Raw genomic sequence first — 24,641 nt, 5'->3', positions numbered from 1 at the left:
TTGTGGGAAGTTGTTTTTGCATAGCTGTGTGTAGCCTGCAATACTGTGCGTTCGTTTTCTTTTCTTTTCTTTTCTTGTCTTGTTTTGTTTTGTTTTGTTAAGTGTTCAATAAAAGTTAAGATGAGCACTCAACCCACTGCGCCTTGGTCTACTCAATACGATGCTCGTTACAGGTTACCTTAGTGTTCTTGGGCACAGGGACTATGGTGGTCTGCTTGGAACATGTTGGTATTACAGACTCAGACAGGGAGAGGTTGAAAATGTCAGTGAAGACCCTTGCCAGTTGGTCAGCACATGCTCGGAGTACACGTCCTGGTAATCCGCCTGGCCCTGCGGCCTTGTGAATGTTGACCTGTTTAAAGGTCTTACTCACATTGGCTGTGGAGAGCGTGATCCCACAGTCGTCCGGAACCGCTGACGCTCTCATGCAAGTTTCAGTGTTTCTTGCCTCGAAGCGAGCATAGAAGTTATTTAGCTCGTCTGGTAGGCTTGTGTCACTGGGCAGCTCTCGGCTCTACTTCCCTTTGTAGTCTGTAATAGTTTGCAAGCCCTGCCACATCCAACGAGCGTCAAAGCCGGTGTAGTACGATTTGATCTTAGTCCTGTATTGACGCTTTACCTGTTTGATGGTTCGTCGGAGGGCATAGTGGGATTTCTTATAAGCTTCCGGGTTACTTTGAAGAATCTCAAATATAAAATATATTTTGGTTTGTTTACACTTTTTTGGTTAGTACATGATTCCATGTGTCTTATTTCATAGTTTTGATGTCTTCACTATTATTCTGCAATGTAGAAAATAAATAGTAAAAAATTAAGAAAAACCCTGGAATGAGTAGGTGTGTCCAAACTTTTGACTGGTACTGTATATCTGTCTAGGAATTTAGATTGGGATCTAAGGGCACAAAGGCACTGTTGCGGTAAACCATGGACTCTGTCTCTATCTATAATCCAAATTCAGCCTGGACCCTGCCTGCTGTAGACAGACACATCACAGGCAGGCAGGAAGGCATGCCAAAGATCCCTCTCTCTTATCATCTCTGTCTGTGTGGTGATAAGACCCTGATGCTCAGACAATAACTCTGCTGCTCAGGTACGGATGTTACACTCCACACGTTCCACTCCCAGGGAGTCAGACACAGCAGTAGTAGCATTATGGATAGACCTAGGTTCCAATAGTATTGGTTTCTTTAAAATAACACTTGAAATAGCTGTGTTTGAGCTTGCCTGTTGCAATGGAACCGATCAAGCAGGCACCAACTAAATCAAAAAGCAGTGCTTCTAGTATTGTTTTGCCTGAAGTTTCTCTGTCCATTTTCTCAGAAACGTGATAGCATCAGAGCCCAGTCGGCAAAGACGTATCTCTCCAATTGATTAAAGACAAGTTTGTTTTCCGATTCATTTGGGGGTTGGATGAGAAGCGAGTGAGTGGGAGTGAAAGAGACAGAAAAGGAGAGATTGAGAAGTGAGTGATAGGGAGTCTTCTGCCAGTATAAGCACTAGTGATATATTGACTTGGACTCGGTCAACAACTGACATCAGTTCCAGGCACGTTGAGACGCTCCTCTTACCCCTTGTTCAGGTCAAAGATGTTAGAAACAGAGATAAGTACAAGAGACTTCACATTAGAAAGTCATGATGACCGAAGAGCTGTAAAGAAAACAACCACATTGCTACCATAAATGGAGTTTCTTGGTATTTGTTAGATCTTTGTAGCAAAGTTGTCCTCCAATTTAACATAATGGACAATATATGTCAAAGTCACTTATTGGCCAGGACTTCCTGGTTAAATAAATATTGAATAGATAAAAGTGAAATGGTGGACAATGCATAAAGTGAAGAAGTAGCAGTGAAATGCTCCTTTCATTGTTGTGCCTTAAAACTCCACATCTATGACTGTCAGGAAAGCAGAAGACCCAATTGAAAGGTAGGAAGTGAATATGCTTTTCTTTAGCCTGTCAGTGTCCAGCCTTTACTAATAGTTTCCCTACTGCTGGTTCCTATCATTGAAATAGTATTATTCTTTTGTTCCTCTGTCTAGCATGACTGCCCGTTGTTGGAGACGGCAGTAAGGAACATAGCTGTGGTTTGGAGAGGAAGAAACCATAGATCTCTTCCAAATGGCACCCTATTCCCTACATAGTGCACTTATTTTGACCAGAGCCCCGTTAAAAGTAGTGCACTATATATGGAATAGGGCGCCATTTGGGATGAAACCCATAATCCCTAGTGAGTTGGGCACGCAGATAAAACAATGTCAGAAAAAAAGAGCAAAGAGAGACAGAGTGGACCGCACACATACTAACGTAACACCAAGGAGCGAGTGAGTTTGTTGTTATGTGAAGATGGGAGACTATTGCCAAGTTGGCGAGTGTGCTCATGCAACCGGGTCGAGTCCAGGCAGTGTGTGTTGGTTTAGATTTATGTGTGTCAATGTTGGATATCCAATCCTCTCTCTCTTCTGAATGCAATATGGGGTCTGGTGGTTAGGAAAATGTTGGTGGTCAGCTGAAAAATCGTACTGTTGTTGGGAGGAATTGTTCTAGTTCGCACTTGCTGGGGCGAACACTTCATTAGATCAACCAGTTTGCAGAAAAGAGAGACGATTTACAGCCTGTTTTTCTCCTTTCATGACTCCCCCTCATCAATGTGTGCCAACTTATAAATCAGTTACCTATGCAGCTTTTTAGAGGTTGCTTAAAAACTTCACTCTTAAAACATTCAATGGTATTACAGGAACACATAGTACCATTATGAACCCATATATTTGTAGAGTTCAGCCTCGTGAAGTGAAACAGGACCCAGTTCATCATGGTGTTAACACTTTGTAATCCCTATGGAACTTTCTATCCAATGTCTCACAGGCCTCCAGTCTGAACCTTGACTAGCCAGACTAGGTTAACTGAGGTCACCAAACGTCCCTGAAAACAGATCAAGACATAACCCCCTCACTCCCCATAGCTCCCCCAAACTCACCACCTCAACTAGGGGTCACGGAAAGTCCCTGAAACAGATCAAAATGTACCCCCCCCCCCCCACCTTAAACTCACCAGCTCACCTGGGGTCACCAAATGTCCCTGAAACAGATCGAGACCGGACACCCACTCCCTATCCACCCCCAAAACCCCAACTCATCACCCCTCCAACTCCACTAAGTTATCATCCCCCCTACCTTTCAACACTACGAAGATATCCCGTACCCAAGCCGCTCCTCTCCACTCCCCAGAGAGACCATCAATCATCCTGCTGTCATGACAACAGGGGAGGGCCCTGGGCTGGCTGATACTCCCAGGGTGTATCTGTGTTCTGTGTGTCAAACTGGGTAAAGTGATTGACAGGTCAGTCTACCATGGCAACTTGGAATGCTGTGGCTTTCTGTGATTGACCGTTGGGATATATGTACTATAGTAGGATTGTTCAATGAATGCATCTATTGATATAGGTATGTTAATTAGGGTTAATTTAAAATCTTATTTAATGATTACACCCGTCTCAGGCAAAGTTAGAAGTAGTTCAATTGAATCCAACAACATGAAACAAAAAGGTTCATCAAGTTGATTAATTAATTGACTAATTGATTAATTCATCAATATGTTTTTAAATGTGTTTCTCCAAAGATTAAAGAAAACAAACACCATCAGGACTGAGCGATGGCTTCCTTGATGTGTTGTGGTCTTTGAAATTATTTGTTATACAACCCTGTCACCCCTCTGTTTCTCTATCTCAGGTTGAAAGGTCAAAGGTTAACAGTTTCAAAAGGTCAACAGTCCCGAGTCAATACTGTCTATTACTTGACCAGACACTGGTAGCACACCAACGACTCACAAACAAACCACAGACAAACCAAGCATAACCTTTACTACTGAAGTCTGTGGGTTAGCAGAGCTGTGGTCCATGTGCCTCAGTTGGTAAAAATGTGGCTATAAAGTGTAGAGTTTTGGGAGAGTGAATGGGCTCAATGATTGTGACAGCTTTTCACATCATTGCACACATAAGGCATGGAAAGTATAGCACAAACCATACAGTAAAGATACCTCTGAATCATCACATCAATGTCACAATGCCACAGAGATCAGAAAGATGTTAATTGCCATAACAATCAAAACCTGCAGAAAGCACAGGCACGATTCACACACACCATCAAAATATCACAATCAGTATGCAAATGTCTCAGTGACATCCAAATCCAAACCTTTATTCAGATGTAGTATACATTTTAAAAAATTGTCATTTTGCAGATGCTCTTATCCAGAGTGACTTACAGGAGCAATTAGGGTTAAGTGCCTTGCTCAAGGGAACATCAACAGATGTTTCACCTAGTCGGCTCGGGGATTCGAACCAGCAACCTTTTGGTTACTGGTCCAATGTTCTTAACCGATAGGCTACTCACCAAAATCCTCTGTTCCATATTTTTCAGTTTAATTTCACAGATATTCTTGCGTTCCCATGCAGACAGAGGCTTTCAGGGCACATAGTAACCTGTTCTTTATTACCTACGTAGCTTGGACAGGTTGAGGTTTGTGTGTCATCTGAACGATCTGAAAGAGAAAGGAGTCCCGATACTGCTTGTCTTGCACACGTCTACATTCACTCAGGCATACACAGAGCAGCTGCAAACATGAGATAAAGATGAGATGTTGAGACGACATGAAATATTGTGTTCAGAAGACGTGTTCTGACTTGCCCTTTTGCCAACACGCTCTCTTTTAGAGGCCATCAAAAATCCCAGGATGACAGGATGATGCAGAGTGGTGTGGATGACCATAATATCATTAGTAAATATTTGAATATCAAAAGTCTTCGAAAACACATGCACACACACACACTGCACACACACACACAGGCGCGCACGTGCACGCACACACACACACCAACCATGATCGAGTGTATAGAGTTTCATGTTTCAAGTTGTATTAGTCATGTGTAGAGAAACCCATAGGAAGAGTCTGCTAACATACAGCTCCATCCCCGACGGCCTGTCCTGGGTGGAAAGACCCGGGAATATCAGAGTATCAGAACACAGCCCCAGGCAGACCTGGAGACTTCTCAGAGGGGAGTTGCAGTGGAGCATGACGACTCCACTAACCTAACATGCCCAGGCCACCGCTGAGGAGGAAAGGTAAACCCAGGCCTGCCTCTGGGGAGAGAGAGGGGGAGAATGTACACTGGTGTGTGAGCGTGTGTGCGAGTGTGTGTGAGCGTGTGTGTTTGAGCTTGAAGTAAGACAAGCATGGCTTTCCCATCGGAGGACATTCAACCCAATGCTGAGAAACCAAGGGAGAGCTGAGATAATATTGACACACTTATGCACACACACACACACACACACACACACACACACACACACACACACACACACACACACACACACACACACACACACACAAGTGACCACAAGAATGGCAAGAGGGGACAGGCTCGCAGCTAGAGGCCATTTAATCTGCAGGTCATGTGTGTAACAGTTTAACAGTCCTCCACCCACCACACCCTTACAGAGCCACAGCTGACGACCCGAGGGCTCAAGGATGCACCGGGATGGGACACTTCCTGGTCCCTAATGGAATCCACAGGCACACAGGTGAAGACTCCCTGGATGCTAACATTAACTGAGAAACAGTTCATGCTCATCCCCCTAATTTTTTATGGTTTACTATTCTTGTGAGGACTTTTGGCACTCACTCAAACACACACACACACACACACATTTCAGCTAGGATCAGACCTGGGTATATATAGTATTTCAAATATTTCAAATACTTTAGCTGCACATGATTGAGCTAGCCTGGCTGGAGGAATGGAATCAATGGAAAAGTCCCAAAAGGGAAAACTCTGTGATCTGGAACCTCCAGACAGGCTCAAGCCAGTGCTAAAAGTATTTGAAAGATTTCAAATATTATTTGAACCCAGGTCTGATCCTAATCAAATCAAATTGTATTTGTCACATGCGCCAAATACAACCTTACCGTGTAATGCTTACTTACAAGCCCTTAACCATCAATGCAGTTCAAGAAATATAGTTTATAATATAGTAAAATATAGTAAAAAAATCTAATCAAATCAAAAAGGAACACAAGAAAATGACATAAGAATAACGAGGCTATATATATGGGGTACCAGTTCCGAGTCAAAGTGAGGGGGTAGAGGTTAATCGAGGGGGAGGGGGGGTTCTATGTAAATAGTCCGGATGGCCATTTGATTCATTGTTCAGCAGTTCAGCAGGCTTGGGGGTGGAAGCTGTTAAGGAGCCTTTTGGTCCTAGACTTGGTGCTCCAGTACTGCTTGCTGTGCGGTAGCAGAGAGAACAGTCTATTACTTGGGTGACTGGTGTCTTTGACCATTTTTTGGGCCTCTACTTTTGGGCCTGCTCTATGTGGTTGAAGGAAGAGGAACCAAGCTAGCCATCAGAGCTGAAGTCGCCAACCCTTACTTAGGCTCCGGCGGCCTTGACTGACTAAAGACCTTCCCTGAAGACTCATAGAAGAAAGAATAACCCCTATGATATTTTATAGTGACCCGACAGACTCACAGTAGAGGAACTCTATACAGCCATATTGGGGCTGGTACTGTATATTACTCTAGGATTAAGACTGACTTGGGGCCTGTACTGTATATTACTCTAGGATTAAGACTGACTTGGGGCCTGTACTGTATATTACTCTAGGTTTAAGACTGACTTGGGGCCTGTACTGTATATTACTCTAGGTTTAAGACTGACTTGGGGCCTGTGCTGTATATTACTCTAGGTTTAAGACTGACTTGGGGCCTGTACTGTATATTACTCTAGGTTTAAGACTGACTTGGGGCCTATGGACAGATCATGATAAAGCACCAGAGTTCTTACACTATATATATATATATATATATATATATATATATATATATATATATATATATATATATATATATATGCGAGCACCAGAATCACGTTCTCTTTAGAATTTATAATAAAGGCATTTACAAGTCAGACTAAAAATTGTTATCGTTCGATATATGTGTGTTGCAACAGCGCTCTCTGCCGCTCAAATAACTGAAGACAGTCAAAACATGCGTATGTCATTGCTACTTTTTTATTGGCTGCTTTCATTCACGTGATCAAAACATAATCATGGCGGCCTCCGCTGGAGTCCGGTCGAGCGTGGGGCTGACTTTGAGACTTTCTAGAGTTATACCAGATTGTAGCACATGTCCTTTCAACAGGTTGAATAGTTATTTGAATGGTATAGTTAGTACGTCGAATGTTGATCGTTTTCGGACGTCGAACCGACACTTGCAGACATCCAAAGGTGAGTTGGTCGGTTGCTAACTTACGCAGCTACACTTGGATTGCTATCTGACGTTCACCAATTGTTCAGCTTCCATCAAACAAATTAATGTATATCAATTTAGTCTTAGACAGCTGCTAACAAGTTAGTCAGCTATGTCTAAGAACAGCGTAACTATGTACTATTAGTAAGGATCCCGAGTGGCGCAGCGGTCTAAGGCACTGCATTTCAATGCTTGAGGCGTCACTACAGACACCTTTGTTCGATTCCAGGCTGTATCACAACCGGCCGTGATTGGGAATTGGGAGTCCCATAGGGCGGCGAACAATTGGCCCGGGGTGGTCCGATTTTGGTCGGTGTAGGCCGTCATTGTAAATAATCATTTGTTTTTAACTTACTTGCCTAGTTAAATAAAGGTTACATACTTAAAAAAAAAAATTGCACCCACATTGTGAATAACATAGCAATACAGTCATGGCATCTGTTGCTAAGAACGTTTGATAAGTTGTGTAACTGATCTCCAAAGCTGCTAATTCTCTGTAACTAAGTTGGTCTCAAAGTCGTACAGTAAGTCAGACAATCTGTAAGAGGATCTGGAACTGAATGTCGACTGTCTCTATTTTATTTGTGTAGGTCTGTACCAAAGTGAGGCGGGTACAAGTGCAGAAGACCCCCAAGAAGATGTGTAAGTAGCTACTCTGCCAGTGCATCATTTAGCTAGCTAATTGAGTAATGTTAGCTATTTATGTCTTTGCCCTTTTGACTCCATTACAGTATGTAAATGGTCAAGTTAGTAACCCTAACCCTTATGCAGACAAACTCAAGGGCATATATACATACTTTGTTACTGATTTGCCTTAATGTCATTTGAGTGCATCATGCATTTATCACTTGCATTGTCATTTGTGAACTATGAGTTTTTAATATTGTTGTTTTTGGTCTGCTCTTAGGGTGAATGTGGTGTACATAGATAGATCAGGAAAGAGGATTCCAGTGAAGGCTAAAGTGGGAGACAATGCAATGTACCTGGCCCATAGGCACAACATTGAACTGGAAGGTGAGTGCTAATAGGGTTTTTGATGACGTCCTGAGAGAATTCAGGTCAAAAGTTGGGGATTGATTTCTCCATTATTGTATTCATGAACACTGTTTTTATTTATTTAACCTTTATTTAACTAGGCAAGTCAAATTCTTATTTTACAACGACGGCCTACACCGGCCAAACCCAGACATCGCTGGGCCAATTGTGCACCGCACTATGGGATTCCCAATCACAGCCGGATGTGATACAGCCTGGATTCGAACCAGGATTGTCTGTAGTGACGTCTCTAGCGTCTGAGACGCGCTGCCTTAGAGACGCGCTGCGCTACTCGAGAGCCACACTTACATCTTGTTTCTTTCTCCCTGTCCATGCGTGATTTTAAGGAGCTTGCGAGGCGTCACTAGCTTGCTCAACGTGCCACGTGTATGTGAACAGAGACCATGTCTACAAGCTACCAGAGCCTGACGAAAGGTATGAGATTGTTTTATTATAAGATATGCCATAGTCCATGAGAGCTGATGTCATTGCACGTCTTTTCGTTGTACATTGCTCCTGTCAAATAAACGCATACATGCAAATCAATGGCTTCAATTTGATTCTTCTCATCCCAGAGAGGATGACATGCTGGACATGGCCCCAGCGCTACAGGAGAACTCCAGACTTGGCTGTCAGATCATCCTCACCCAGGAGCTGGAGGGCATCGAGCTGACCCTGCCTAAGGTCACCAGGAACTTCTACGTGGACGGCCATGTTCCCAAACCACACTGAGGACACTACATTCCACACTAGCACCCTACTTAGTGTGAAGCAATGTATTGGGCATGGATGCTAAGTAGTATGGATGTTTACACTCCACACTAGCACCCTACTTAGTGTGAAGCAACATATTGGGCATGCATTCTCAGTAGTATGCTAGTATGGATGTTGGAACACAGCCCCTCAGGACTAAGTCGTAAGAGAGCGAGTTGCAATCTTTGAACTGTCAGCAGGTATAAAGAGGTGAGCTGGGATAGAGGAGGCTTGAAGGATCCCCCCCAAGTCAAGAATGCTCTTACATATCCACATGACTGTGTGACCGAAGACAACAGCTATATATACCAGTCACTGGCTGGGTTTAGACAGCACCCCTGATGGGATTGGTCAAAATACCAATTATTGGAAAAAATATCAGATGGGCTGCCTGTGTAAACGCAGCCTCTGACGTGTGTTCTATTTGGCTCACACTGAAAGTAATGCCGATTGTGGAAGAGTTGGATGGTTTTCAGCATTCATGTATAAATGTCATGTGTGTGTATAAGAGTTCTCAGGCCAAGATTGAGATGTCTATCAAACCATTTGTCACAAACAGTTCTTTGTTTCATAGTAACCTGAGTCAGCATTTTAGAAAGGCCTGTCATTGCTACGCAAATGACAACTTTGTGTCCTTGAATAGAACATTCCATGTTACAACTCATTTACCAAGGTCAACATACACACATCTCAGGTGGAGCTTCCAAATAGTCATCAGTCTCTACAATAGCAGCACTCACATACAGCTAATTAACAGTATGTAATGTGTACGTATACATAGCTTTCACCATTATCTACTTATGGCAAGTTTCTAGGAATTTTACTGTTGTGGGCGTGTGGTGACTAGTCAAGACCTTAACAAGCCCCTCCACAACACTGAAAGCCCTTTCCCTACATCAAGCCTGTCAGGAATCATTAACCGTCTCTGATGTAGCACTTTTGCAGTATGTTTTGTAAGCAGAGGGCAGTTTGAGATCAATTGGAACGGAAAGGGTTGAATCTGTTAGATAACTGATGACGCCAAGGAGTTACTTGGGCTGCATTCACACAGGGAGCCTAATTTTGATTTTTTTTAAATCCAATCACAGATCTTTGCACATCAAAGCTGATCTGATTGGTCCAAATGCAGCCTAAACCATTTTACACTGACAGGTGCATTTTGTCCAATTCCCAAGTCATTTCTGTTTCTGTCCATCCATACCCAGTAATGATTTGCCTTGTCATTTCACTTTTAGTAGTCTCATAACTGTCCATCAAAAAACACCTGTATCCAGTATTAGTTGGCTCCTTTACGAACCTGGAATGCTTTCACTTGTACTGTAATTCATTTGTCTAACATGCGCACAAATATGTAGGTGTATTATGTATATATGGTATATCTCAAATTTGCAAGTCTATTTTAGATTTGTGCAATAAAAATACCAAATGTTTGTACTAGTCTGTCTTAAGCCCTATGCTTTTTCAAAACCACACTGAAGGCAATTGAACACCACAAGTGCAGTATTCAACACCAGTCCTTGAGAGCAGTTTAAATCCTCAATACCCAGGAAATGGAAACCAATTGCAATATCATACAAGGGTCAAGAAAACCACCTCTGGCCCTTTGAGGACTGACTTTGAATACCACTGCTAAAATGGCTGCGTTTAGACAGCCCAATTCAGATTTTTTTACAACGAAACACCAATTAGCGAAATATTATCAGAATTGGGCTGCCTGTCTAAACAGCCAATGTGTCACTGCTAAATACTGATACGTTGTATTTGTTTTGTGTGGGAGATCATTTTAAATGGTTCAAGATAAAGCATCGCAAGTCAAACTCAACAGTAGGCCTACAATTTGTACCAAGAACCTCACTTCACGTGTTTTGTAATGGATGGCTATTCTTACAAAGTATTAGTTGCCTATTTACCTGTATGTAAAAACGTTTTATATATACAGAAGAAACCGAGGCGCCACAAGGCCGACAATTCGGGAAGATCCGGAACGCAAGTCACTCAACCCACACATTTATGTGTTTATGCAGGCCAATCAACTTCAATCACAGACATCTGTGGCATCCTGTAGGCCTAACAACAAGTGCATTGCGGTAACGTGACTATCAATTTCCTGAAGCTAGTGATCAAATTGGGGGAAATAACTATTGTCATCTCTCAAGACAGATTCAGTGAGAAAACCAAGGGTGAGTCTGCATGTTGTCCCTGATCGCCTTGGTAAGAGACTGTACCGTGATCAGGACATTACACAATCAAACGATTGAGCTCGATAGTTTCAATAACTATTTAATCCGATCGATCACAGGGATCTCATATAATTCGATTTTATACATGTAAATACTTGATATTTTCTAAGGTAGGATGTGGAGATATTGTGTGGCAGAAAAGTTCGTATTCAAACTCACGGCCTCAGCGTGCCCTCAGACTGAGCAGTGAGCTCGAGCAAGACATGACATCCTCATTCAGAGCGTCTATCAAATAGTAGTAGAATGCAGATGGTTACGTTTTGAGGAGAAATGAATACAATTTGACGAAGTAAGTGTGTATCAATAGGCTATATCGTGTTAGTTAGAATGCCATTGTAGGCTTTCTCATTATTTGCTAAAGACTTTCAAAGGTTTGTTGGGCCATTTAATTCTAGCTCAAGCTAATTTGATTTTGACAGCTAATTCAGACTGTTCTAGAAGTTAACAGTAGTAGGCTACTAATAGGCTACTTTACAATCTTTTTAACTTTAATTATTATAGTATAATGAAATCAACGATCATGTGTAATTTATTGTAATTGGTAAGTATTTGTTTTTATTTAGGGTGTGTGTGTGTGATTTAATATATATATATCTCTCTCTCCGGTCAAACGTTTTAAACATTTACTCATTCAGGGGTTTTTCTTTATTTTTTACTATTTTCTACATTGTAGAATAAAATGAAGACATCAATGAAATGACACATGGAATCATGTAGTAACCCAAAAAGTGTTAAACAAATCAAAATATATATTTATATTTGAGATTCTTCAAATAGCCACCCTTTCCCTTGATGACAGCTTTGCACACTCTTGGCATTCTCTCAACCAGCTTCACCTGGAATGCTTTTCCAACAGTCTTGAAGGAGTTCCCACATATGCTGTGCACTTGTTGGCTGCTTTTCCTTCATTCTGCCGTCCGACTCATCCCAAACCGTCTCAATTTGGTTGAGGTCGGGTTATGCAGCACTCCATCACTCTCCTTCCTGGTCAAATAGCTCTCAAACACCCTGGAGGTGGGTTTTGGGTCATTGTCCTGTTAAACAAACGATAGACCCATAAGCACAAACCAGATGGGATGGCGTATCGCTGCAGAATGCTGTGGTAGCCATTGCTGGTTAAGTGTGCCTTGAATTCTAAATACATCACAGACCGTGTCACCAGCAAAGCACCATCACACCTCTTCCTCCATGCTTCACGGTGGGAACCACACAAGCGGAGATCATCCATTCACCTACTCTGCGTCTCACAAAGACACGGCATTTGGAACCAAAAAACTCAAATTTGGACTCATCACACCAAAGGACTGGTCTAATGTCCATTGCTCATGTTTCTTGGCCCAAGCAAGTCTCTTCTTCTTATTGGTGTCCTTTAGTAGTGGTTTCTTGGCAGGAAATTGACCATGAAGACCTGATTCACGCAGTCTCCTCTGAACAGTTGATGTTCAGATGTGTCTGTTACTTGAACGCTGTGAAGCATTTATTTGGGCTGCAATCTGAGGTGCAGTTACCTCTGCTGCAGAGGATAAGTTCATTAGAGTTAACTCTGGGTCTTCCTTTCCTGTGGCGGTCCTCATGAGAGCCAGTTTCATCATAGCGCTTGATGGTTTTTGCGACTGCACCTGAAGAAACGTTCAAAGTTCTTGAAATGTTCCGTATTGATCTTCCTGTCTTCAAGTAATGATGGACTGTCGTTTCTCTTTGCTTATTTGAGCTGTTTTTGCCATAATATGGACTTGGTCTTTTACCAAATAGGGCTAGCTTCTGTATACCACCTCTACCTTGTCACAACACAACTGATTGGCTCAAACACATTAAGAAGGAAAGAAATTCCAGAAATTAACTTTTAACAAGGCACACTGTTAACTGAAATGCATTCCAGGTGACTACATCGTGAAACTGGTTGAGAGAATGCCAAGTGTGCAAAGCTGTTATCAAGGCAAAATATATTTTGATTTAACACTTTTTTTGTTACTACATGATTCCATATGTGTTATTTCATAGTTTTGATGTCTTCACTATTAATCTACAATGTAGAAAATAGTAAAAATAAAGAAAAACCCTTGAATGAGTAGGTGTGTCCAAACTTTTGACTGGTACTGTATTCAGCTGATAACTTTAACAATAAAACATACTGTATTTACATTCAAACCTATATTGTCACTTAATAGTATAGTAAACACTTTCCAATTGTTTCCTTTCCACAAGATGGGCACATCAACATGAGCACAGGAGCCACCTACAGACCAGGCAGCCAAGGGACCATGGAAGATCCGGACATCCAGGAGGGCCTGCAGGTGTGTGTGCTGTGCATGAGGTGGGTCAATATTATCTCAGTGTGTGGTTGAGTCTTCTTTCTTTTATTCTTCTTCAGGTGACCCAGTCCACCATCCTCTACCTCATCCAAGAAGCCACCAAGCTAGCAACTCCCACCCCAGTCCACAACCGCCCCATAGACTCAAAGCCTAAGACTTTATCTGTATCAAATGAAAGGTCTAAAAAGGATCAAGTGTCTGATCATAGACCTTATCCTCCTCAGCACAATTCCTTTCTCACGAGCCTTCATAACCAGCCAGAAGATGACTTAGAACAATGTAGGAGACATACAAACACAGTCCTGCCCAGTCGTCATAGTAGCAGCAGTTCGTGGGAGTTGATGAGCCTGATCAACATGCAGTGTGAGAGACTCCTCCAGTCAGACGACCAAGAGGAGGGAACCTCAGCCAGGGCTCAGTTGGTTCCTATAGACTCTGACGATCATCCTCCTGAAGGTGTGGGGTGCAGTAAGAACCCTGTCCCTGTCTGCCCCACTCTAGTCGGTACCAGAGGGGATTCTCCCCATCCTCATGTCAGGTCCAGGGGAGAGATGGGTGAGTTGGGTGGAGGTGGTTATTGCTCACCCACAAGTCCAGGTACCAGTTCTCAGACATCACCGGATGTCAATGGCAGCTACAAAACTAAAGCTGGTGTGGCAGCTTCAGACTCTGAGGTTGCAACGAACAAAGAAACAGGAGTCACATTTTGTCTTAACGGTGATGGATTGTCTGTGAGTGAAGAAAGCGGAAAGGTCTCCTGTGCCTTAGTCCAAGAAGACAACACAGTGAAGGAGGCCCGTCCTGAGGCAAAAGACGGGCTGTCAGTTAAACATCCGTCTGTGTCATATATAAACCTGTTTGGCCAACCGCTTGTCCACAAAGTAGCTACAATTAAGGATGCAGCAAGTCTGTCACCTCCCTCCATAGACACCATGACATGCATACATCCAGGCCCAGAACAGCTGAACCTTAATATGACCCTGGACTTCAACTCAAACATATGTTTCACCTTTGACCCCAAGGAAGACATGTCACCAGCCCCGAACTCCCCTCATAATACTATGTTGCTCATATTGAACAGTGAAGCAGGGTCTGTGATTGTGAACGCGAAGTCAGTACAAGATGCCAGTTTTCCAGGCGTCAAAGCAGAGCTCAACGAAAGCGCCATGGAAGAGAGCACAGACACAGTACAAGATACCAGTGTTATTACAGACTCTCCATTGGACCTTACCCAAAGGTGTATGGACATGGAGGATGACATGGACACTATCCCCGCAGCCCCGAAGTGTCCCTCTCCGTCTAACCCCATGTGGAGGTCCACCAAGGCCCCCAGGAAGCAGCTCCATCCCAGCCGGAGTGTGGATGTTGGAGACCCAGACTTCCAGGGAGTGACGTTCCGCATGCAGACGGAGCTGGACGACAGCAGGGAGCAGTGTCGCCTTCTCATCACCTCCAAGAAGTACAGGTATGGTTGAAGTCAGAGTATGCTTTGCTTTTTCTCCCCATAACTCAAAAACATGTATTATATTATTCTATTATTTAGAGTTGCCGGAGCTGTCGTAATAAAAAGCATTGTGTGAAATTCAATTTCTATGTCACAAATTTCCCTATGCGGTATATTGTTGTAAAATATCTCACAATGTTCTCTACAAACAAACTGCTTTATAAAGGTGTGTGTGTGTGTGTGTGTGTGTGTCTGTCCGTCCTTCCGTCCTAGTGAAGAGCTCTCTAGTGGTCCGACCAGGAGGTCACTGAGAGCAGGCAGGTCCCGTTCATCCCAGAGTTCCATGAGGACCAGCAGCTCTGAAGAGAGCGACCCCTCCTCCAGTGACTACCAATCTCTACCACTCTTCACCAGGAGGGGGCGCCACAACTGCACAAAACAATACCAGCACCGTAGAAATAGGCAGAACACTGCAGTCTTAGAAAAAAGGGTTCATGAGAGGTTATTTGCAGGGACTGGATGTTCTGTGTAGAACTATTTCTACTCCAGTAATCCAGGAGGGGGTACCATTACAACACAAATCCAAACACTTTAACTAGAACCATAGACAGGTGGAATACATTTGATGAGGGGGAGTTTTAATGGAGGTATTTTGGGAAACTGCTGTGTAAACATCCTAAGACTTTAATGAGTAACGTAGTGTACAGTGTTAAGGGCAGGGTTGCAAGATCAGGTTGTGCTTTGGCACTCCCACTCACCGTGCACCTAGAAAGAAAAAAACAGAATGAAAGAGAAGCCGCATAGTCATTGAAACATGTCACTTCATTATTCTACAACATATTTAGGAGGATTATGGCACAAGGCCTATTTGTTTGTACTGAGAGCCACTCCTTTCTCCCCATCAGAGAATAAGATCTGTGCCTCTTGCTGCACCACGAAGACTCCTCTGTGGCGAGATGCTGAGGACGGCACCCCGCTGTGTAACGCCTGTGGAATAAGGTGAGTCGCATTATCAAGCACATCGTTACGGCCCAGAGTTTCTCCTGGTCAGGTCACGTGGCAATGAACTCTGACCCTGTGGTTATAGTAAATGGTGACAGTGACGTAGATAGTTTGATGACCACAGTATCGCATAACCCTATATGTGAGCAGAATTAGGACTTGAAGGACACGTAAGGCCATCAATCAGTGTGACCTACAGTTGAAGTGGGAAGTTTACATACACTTAGGTTGGAGTCATTAAAACTCGTTTTTCAACCGCTCCACAAATTTCTTGTTAACAAACTCAAATTTTGGCAAGTCGGTTAGGACATCTACTTTGTGCATGACACAAGTCATTTTTCCAACAATTGTTTACAGGCAGATTATTTCACTTATAATTCACTGTATCACAAATCCAATGGGTCAGAAGTTTACATACACTAAGTTGACTGTGCCTTTAAACAGATTGGAAAATTCCAGAAAATTATGTCATGGCTTTAGAAGCTTCTGATAGGCTCATTGACCTGTGGATGTATTTCAAGGCCTACCTTCAAACTCAGTGCCTCTTTGTTTGACATCATGGGGAAATCAAAAGAAATCAGCCAAGACTTCAGAAAAACAGTTGTAGACCTCCACAAGTCTGGTTCATCCTTGGGAGCAATTTCCAAACGCCTGAAGGTACCACGTTAATCTGTACAAACAATAGTATGCAAGTATAAACACCATGGGACCATGCAGCCGTCATACCGCTCAGGAAGGAGAGACGTTCTGTCTCCTAGAGATGAACGTACTTTGGTGCGAAAAGTGCAAATCAATCCCAGAACAGCAGCAAAGGACTTTGTGAAGATGCTGGAGGAAACGGGTACAAAAGTATCTATATCCACATTAAAACGAGTCCTATGTTGACATAACCTGAAAGGCCGCTCAGCAAGGAAGAAGCCACTGCTCCAAAACCGCCATAGAAAAGCCAGACTACAGTTTGCAATTGCACATGGGGACAAAGATTGTACTTTTTGGAGAAATGTCCTCTGGTCTGATGAAACAAAAATAGAACTGTTTGGCCATAATAGCCATCGTTATGTTCTGAGGAATAAGGGGGAGGCTTGCAAGCCAAAGAACACCATCCCATCCGTGAAGCACGGGGGTGGCAGCATCATGTTGTGGGGGTGCTTTGCTGCAGGAGGGACTGGTGCACTTCACAAAATAAATGGCTTCATGAGGAAGGGAAATTATGTGGATCTATTGAAGCAACATTTCAAGAAATCAGTCAGGAAGTTAAAGTTTGGTCGCAAATGGGTCTTCCAAATGGACAATGACCCCAAGCATACTTCCAAAGTTGTGGCAAAATGGCTTAAGGACAACAAAGTCAATGTATTGGAGTGGCTAGTGAAACCGATGTGAAATGGCTAGTTAGTTAGCGGTGGTGCGTGCTAATAGCGTTTCAATCGGTGACGTCACTCGCTCTGAGACTTGAAGTAGGGTTTCCCCTTGCGTTGCAAGGGCCGTGGCTTTTGTGGCGCGATGGGTAACGATGCTTCGTGGGTGTCAGTTGTTGATGTGTGCAAGGGTCCCTGGTTCGAGCCCAGGTTGGGGCGAAGAGAGGGACGGAACCTACACTGTTACACTAGCACAAAGCCCTGACCTCAATCCTATAGAAAATTTGTGGGCAGAACTGAAAAAGCATGTGCGAGCAAGGAGACCTAGAAACCTGACTCAGTTACACCAGCTCTGTAAGGAGGAATGGGACAAACTTCACCCTACTTATTGTGGGAGGCTACCTGAAATGTTTGACCCAAGTTAAACAATTTAAAGGCAATGCTACCGAATACTAATTGAGTGTATGTAAACTTCTGACCCACTGGGAATGTAATGAAAGAAAGAAATAAAAGCTGAAATAAATCATTCTCTCTACTATTATTCTGAGATTTCACATTCTTAAAATTATGTGGTGATCCTAACTGACCTAAGACAGGGAATTTATACTAGGATTAAATGTCAGGAATTGTGAAACTGAGTTTAAATGTATTTGGCTAAGGTGTATGTAAATTTCCAGCTTCAGCTGTATATCCCCTGTTCTTCTCCTCCATGTCTACTTACTCCTCAGGTATAAGAAGTACAAGGTACGCTGTCTGCAGTGTTGGCACATCCCTCGGAAGGAGGGAAACTCCAACTCGCGCTGCTTCAAATGTGGAAACGTATCAAGGCTGGCTACGTCCCACCGCAAGCACTCTGCCTTGTAGGGGAAGGGAACACACTTAGGCCTTGGCATGAGGTCCTAGACACTGATACCCCAGACAGTCCCCCTCCAGGTACATGGTAATTGGCCACACCTCCTGACTTTGCGACTCTTGGAGTTTATTTGATCATTTATTACATCACATACTGTCATAGTGGGTCACGGTGTTGGCTGAGCCGTGGTGAGTCAGTCTGATGGGTCTGGCTGCTTTTAGCACTGTAGCATGCGCTGTCACTTTAGGAAGAAAGAGTTCAATAGAAGAACAGTCTCCTGCTTGGATGCTGTGTCTGTTGACAATAGACTGTCTGTGTCTGAAACGACTCTGACAGAAGTAGTGCACTATACAGGAAATTGGGACTCATGGCTCTGGCCAAAGACAGTGCCCTGCTTTACTGGGAATAGGTAGCCATTTTGGACTCTTTACTCCCCTTGTTTACTAGGCTTGACCTTGGTGCTATCCAGTTTGTATGTTACATTAAGTTCAATTAAGTTGAGTGATATATTATCTTTTGTTCTTGTTTAGTTTGTATTTGTTTTTTTAAATTTGTTTTTCTGTTTGGTTGTTTCTGGACAGCCCTTAGCATTAACTGGCTGTAACAAAAATAAACGTTTGTGTTAGTGTGTACTACACTTTTGGGTTTGGTGTGCATAAAATTCTTGTTAACATATCTTATCCGGTTTGTTTTCATTTTATCTCTCAACCCTCTGAATGTGTGTGCCTACAACTTGGTCTAGAATGAGGAATATGAATTGATGCGGAACCATATTCAAACTGATTTGTGAGAATTACTTCAGGGGTGTTTCTATGCTTTAAATGAAATGCAATTAGTGGGACTTTAAAATGTATCAAAATAAGAAAGAGGCAAGTTAATATCAGACGCTGCTGCAGCAGGATTGAATACATGACCAGGCCTTTGCATTATTTTGTGCCTGTAGTGAAACGGCTCTTTTCTTTTGCCGATGTGCCTTTTTCAGATCAGAAAAGCGCATAATCCATTCTGAAATAATAACCACACAGTATTTGCCATGTGCTTGGCCACCCACTTGCGTTATCTGCTGGAAATATTGGAATTCTCATGAAGTATTTAGTGTAGACCAGTTTTAAATGAAAATCGGACTACTGCTTGGCTTTCACATGTATAGATAAGTAGCCTATCCTAATCATAACATTTAGTTAAATCATATATTATTCGTTATAGCTGGCCATAAACAAAATGGAAAGAATAGCTATTGATAATACAATATCGAGTTAGCTAGTGTCTTTAACACCCTTATAATGTTTATGCATTACTGCAAAGAGGCCACACGTAAAAGCGCAGCACGTGTGCAATGGCACCGAAGTCATTTTGTCCTAGCTCTCCAGTTCAGTGCTTCTTCATTCATTTCTCTTTTCAGAAAACAATACATTTTTAACCATATTTGACTCCCGAGTGAAATGAAAGCCATCATAAAAGGATGCTATGGATCGAGAACTGGGTAGGATTTGCATTTGTTGTGGGAGACAGATTCTATTAAAATAAAGATCTGTAGGTATTCAATAATGGCTTTACAAATGGGATAACGGGATATATTCTTAAGTCCTGTCATCTGTTAAATATATCGAAGAAAACTGACAATAGTTCACCCATCAAATCATTACAATCAGGCTTCTGATTTGAGTACAACAAAGTGTATTTTTATTGTGTATGACAACAAGCCCCAAAGACTGTCCTAATGTGCCATTGTCTGTTGGACATAAAGTTGCCTAATGGCCTATGCTTTATTCCATACCTTAGTTCTCCCCAAGATCATAAACACGTTTGTAGGCCTAATGATTGTTGTGACTGCTTGTGATGGATGTTTACTTTAGTAAGTCTTTGTCGTAATTATTTTCAGGACTGAAGAGAAAGAGCAGCAGGAGGAGGGGGGAAGTATTTTGGTGCAGCTGGGTTTTCTATTTTTTTTTTGTTAATGAAAAGCGAAAAGGCAGGAGGCAGGCCCGTCGCGTGTGTCGGCTCTGGTTGGTGTCCGACCCGAGGCTCCTCATCTCGCCTGTTGGCGCATGCAGGTGGCACCGGACCCGCGGGAGGATTATGACCCTGGAAGGAGAGCTCGAGCTCATGGAGAGGGCAGATATCAGCGTGGCGGGAAAAGGGAACAAATCTACACGGAACCAGGGGTATGTATCTTTGACCAAAGAAGACGGGGCCGATCTGGTGCAGCAAAGCGCTGCGTCCTTGTCTCCAAAACAGCCAGCGAAGGATACGGAGGATGAGGGTGACTTTACGCCAAAGTGCACAGAGAGAATCGCTGCCTCAGTGAAACCTCCGTACTCCTACATCGCTCTTATCACCATGGCAATCCTCCAGAGCCCGAAGAAAAGACTGACTCTCTCGGAGATATGTGACTTCATCAGCCAGCGCTTCACGTATTACCGGGAGAAGTTCCCCGCGTGGCAGAACTCCATCCGTCACAACTTGTCCCTCAACGACTGCTTCGTCAAAATGCCCCGAGAGCCCGGTAACCCCGGGAAGGGGAACTACTGGACGTTAGACCCTTTGTCGTCTCATATGTTCGAGAACGGGAGCTTCCTACGGCGGAGGAAACGATTCAAACGGCAGAATTACCGATTTGGGATGATGGATACCCGGTGCCCGCTCGAGCGCAGCGGCGTGCTCCCTGGATTTTCCTTCTACGGGGCGAACGGGATAGGGCCGTGTCATTTTCAGGTACCCGGTTTGGAATTGTACCATCACTTGGGCATCGAACATCATTCTGTTTCTAACCAAAGCATCCCACCAGTGAGCAGCATCTTGCCCGCGCTCTCCTCACTTTTATCAAGGAATTCGAACTTTGTCCAAAAGACGTTTCTTCCACCTCCGTCTCTTAGCTTTGAGAATTTCCAAACGACGCGCCGCTCAGCCTCCACAGTGACCCAAGCTTTGGTCCCCGGATCTTCATTTCTGTCCCCGGCCTCGCTTCATTCAATGGGCGCTCCGCATCTCTGGAGCTTTCATCCCGAGTACCACAAACTGCGCTCTCTCCCCAACTCCAGCCGCATAGGAAATGAACTCTTGCAGCAACTTGGTGACAAATAGCTTAGTCAATAGTGTTTTCTGTATTGACGTGGATTCATCAGGGAAAACCACCTTTCATAGATTTGTATCTATTCAATTAAACAAATGTTTCAAATGAAAAAAATGTTTTGAAGATGTCAATTGAGTCAAAATGTCTAACAATATTAGTGGCCAACCAAAAAAAATATGTTTTGCAATATAAATGTTTGAGGCATATATTTTGTGTAAATAAGCACTTTATAATTAAAAGTTTTCATTTGATTTATAACGACATTTGGCAACTTATCATTACTTGCAATGTTGAAAACAACACTGAATTTAAAAATATCAAATCATAGCAAAAAACATTTTGTAATGGAACATGTCAGATTTATTATACAACTTGTCTTGGTTCACTGACGCTGAACCTCTCAGAATTAGCCTAATCTCCCATATGTGCCAATCTTGCCAGTGGCAAATGTAATCTCTATACTTTGAAAACGTTATATTTTGCCTTATTTATCTTTAAGGCGAAGTGTGTTTTCCTACACTGTGAAATCAATAACACACAAAATATTTGGAGCTCAAACATTGTGGAGCCCTGAAACACAAACACGAGCTTTCAATAACCTTTTGTTTTGAAAGGTGCCTGGTCTTATTTTTGTTTAAGTTGACACTATTTGGTTTGATTGACTGGCGTTATAATTTTACAAATTACCGTTTGACAATGTTTCGTTCAGTAGCTTAATTTATGCTACATTTAGCCATTCCTGCGTGGCAGAAGATATCAGCTTGGGAACGCGAGTAGAACCCGTTTAAATGTGACGGCATCATTGAGTTTATTTTATTTTACTCTTCGTGTCAACGTGTGATTGATTTCCACACCAATTGTTAAAAACAAAAAAGCTGTTATGTATATGCAAGATCTAACAGTGCACACACACACATCTGCCCATTCTCCATCTCTCGCTCGAGTTTCTCTGTATGCGTGTGTGTGTGTGTGTGTGTGTGTGTGTGTGAATTTGTGCGTGGCCTGCATCCCTACATGTGTTAGAAAGAAGGCATTCCACAGTCAAAACGGAACGCCTTCGTATTATAAAGGCCTACAGTTCCAAATGCTGCACGCTAAATAAGTTATGAAACATCTGCTTCTTCTGTGGTATTGTTACACGATTAATCAAACGCACCTAGAGATCCAGCCTACATTAAACATCACATTGTTATATTCAGTGTAATGTGCAGTTGTTTACTTCAATGTAGCCTATATTTGTCTGTGTCTATAGATTCTGTGTGCTGCATAGTTCGTTTTGTCTTGGACTTGGGCTATAGTGTTTACCATATGCCTGCCTCTCCGTTGCAGAAATACCCATGTCAGCAGTACTACACAGCTTTACCACACTCATATTACTCACTTTAGTTGAAAGCATCAGTGGATACAGCATAGGGATACTATTAATACATATATTTGTGGATGGGGTTCATTGAGTTTTGGGGATGGATGGACATGTGTTTTGGAGCATTTGATCTCCTGTTATAAATCCTAGTGTTATTGGATTGCTGAGCATCGGAACACACAAAACCTCTCCACTTTCCATCATTGGTCATCTCTTTGAGCAGTTTGCTTTTCCTGGCACACACCATCATGTTGGGCTTTTAATCAATTATACCTTTTTCTCCTTCCCCTGTTCCCCTGCCTCTGTTTAACTGTTGTGTGTGGTGTGTGTGTGTGTGTGTGTGTGCGTGCGTGCGTACACGTCACCCGTGCGCCCCATTAAAACTCAACTCTGCACTGTGTTTTAAAGGCCCCTGAGCGCGCATGGCGGGCGATATGAAGGAGTGTGTATTTGGAAAAGGGGACCCCCCTCGTGGCAGCAGATGACAGTGACATATACCAGGAGTGCCACCCAGAAGGCTTATGAGCTCACACTTCAGCCATGCATCCACAGAGAACGAGAGAGATGAAGGGAGGACGGGATAGATGGGGAGAGAGAGAGAGAGAGAGAGAGAGAGAGAGAGAGAGTGTGTGCATGTGGGTGCACGTGCACAAGTGTTTGTGTGGAGCTTCTGAGTTTCAGGAGAACAAGGACACAGATGATGGTGCCAGAAAGGAGTTTAGTAGAGGACAGGGAATCAAGTGAAGGAGAGAGAGATGTTTGAAAAAGGGAAGATCTGAAGAGTAACAGAGAGGAAGAGAGTTTAACAATAGTGATGGTGGTGACAATGAGTGGCTTTGATTTTACAGTCAGATATTTACCTGGTTACTGAGAAATTCCGTCATAATTACCTATAATTACATTTGGATCTTTGTGTTTTACTGAAACAACCACTCCTATGTGCTGTTAAGTACCAGGTAGTTTAGAACTCTTTGAAGAAAGTGCAAAAATTCCATTCTTACCACATAAGTGTAAATAGGGACTGTCAAGTAAAATCCTTCCATCCTATTCTGTTGAAATAACTTTGACCGCAATGTTCTTACCCAGGATCTGTATTCAAAAAGCATCTCAGAATAGAAGTGCTGATCTAGGATCAGGTCCCCCTTGTCCATATAATCTTATTCATTATGATATAAAAAGGCGTGTTGCAACGGCAAAACTGATCCTACATCAGCACTCAGAGACATTTTACGAACATGGTCCCAGATTCTCTTCTATTACTTTTAGAGATGTGATGCCCCGAATGTTTCCAATTACCTCATAACTAGAAATAGGACCACAACAAAAGCAGGAAAAAATAAAAGTTCAAATAGTCCTATTTTCTCTGCTATGTTTAGACTCGCTATGTGATGTCACAGAAGACAGCCAGATGTCATGACTTCACCGTCGCTCACCCCGATCCAACACGTGTGTGTGTGTGTGCGTGTGTGTGTGTGTGTGTGTGCGTGCGTGCGTGTGTGTGCGTGTGTGTGTGCGTGCGTGTGTGTGTGTGTGTGTGCGCGTGTGTGCGTGCGTGCGTGTGTGCACATACCCATCTCTACCACACATCAGTCACAAACCCCAGTTTCCAGGTCAACAAACAGCACCAGCCATTTACTTCTTAGAGGAAAGACAGATTGACAGAACTGTAGGAAAGAAAAGTAGCTCTCCATATCGGACCACGTACTATTGGGTTTGATTCTACCCAGACACTACCCAGATACTACCCAGGTCTAGTGTGATTTGTAGATGTAGGGGTATTTGGTTCGGATCAGCCTCTTTTGATGGAAAAAACTGTTGACTTGGTGTTAGAAACACACAACTATGCTGCTCTCCCTGTGCCACCTTGGTGTACGAGGCAGGGTGGACCGGTGTGTATGTGTGTGTTGTG

The 24,641-nt window shown here is 43.0% G+C and overlaps 3 protein-coding genes and 1 long non-coding RNA gene across 5 annotated transcripts; all 4 read left to right on the top strand.

Annotated features, from left to right (window-relative positions):
- Positions 1 to 7,101: 7,101 nt before the first annotated feature.
- LOC115147364 (ferredoxin-2, mitochondrial) lies at positions 7,102 to 10,527 on the top strand. The gene is made up of 5 exons (XM_029689576.1): positions 7,102 to 7,280; positions 7,893 to 7,944; positions 8,210 to 8,316; positions 8,685 to 8,772; positions 8,913 to 10,527. Exons 1-5 carry the CDS (start codon positions 7,103 to 7,105, stop codon positions 9,067 to 9,069), a joined length of 582 nt encoding a protein of 193 aa, XP_029545436.1. The 5' UTR covers position 7,102; the 3' UTR covers positions 9,070 to 10,527.
- A 603-nt stretch (positions 10,528 to 11,130) lies between these two features.
- On the top strand, positions 11,131 to 13,979 carry LOC115147365 (uncharacterized). 2 transcript variants are annotated; one of them, XR_003866319.1, is made up of 3 exons: positions 11,131 to 11,270; positions 13,536 to 13,624; positions 13,702 to 13,979. It is a non-coding gene; the product is annotated as an uncharacterized LOC115147365 (long non-coding RNA). The 2 variants fall into 2 exon arrangements; XR_003866320.1 differs by having other exon boundaries at positions 11,260 to 11,301.
- A 19-nt stretch (positions 13,980 to 13,998) lies between these two features.
- LOC115147363 (uncharacterized) lies at positions 13,999 to 18,665 on the top strand. The gene is made up of 4 exons (XM_029689575.1): positions 13,999 to 15,107; positions 15,360 to 15,469; positions 15,992 to 16,085; positions 18,172 to 18,665. The coding sequence occupies exons 1-4, from the start codon at positions 13,999 to 14,001 to the stop codon at positions 18,305 to 18,307; spliced, it is 1,449 nt and encodes a 482-aa protein (XP_029545435.1). The 3' UTR covers positions 18,308 to 18,665.
- A 1,571-nt stretch (positions 18,666 to 20,236) lies between these two features.
- LOC115147362 (forkhead box protein D1-like) lies at positions 20,237 to 22,563 on the top strand. The gene has a single exon (XM_029689574.1). It carries the CDS (start codon positions 20,376 to 20,378, stop codon positions 21,378 to 21,380), a length of 1,005 nt encoding a protein of 334 aa, XP_029545434.1. The 5' UTR covers positions 20,237 to 20,375; the 3' UTR covers positions 21,381 to 22,563.
- Positions 22,564 to 24,641: the final 2,078 nt, after the last annotated feature.

The sequence above is a fragment of the Salmo trutta genome, chromosome 14 (genome assembly GCF_901001165.1).
Source record: "Salmo trutta chromosome 14, fSalTru1.1, whole genome shotgun sequence".
In the NCBI taxonomy this organism is placed as follows: domain Eukaryota; kingdom Metazoa; phylum Chordata; class Actinopteri; order Salmoniformes; family Salmonidae; genus Salmo; species Salmo trutta.
This window is presented reverse-complemented; position numbering and strand designations above follow the sequence as displayed.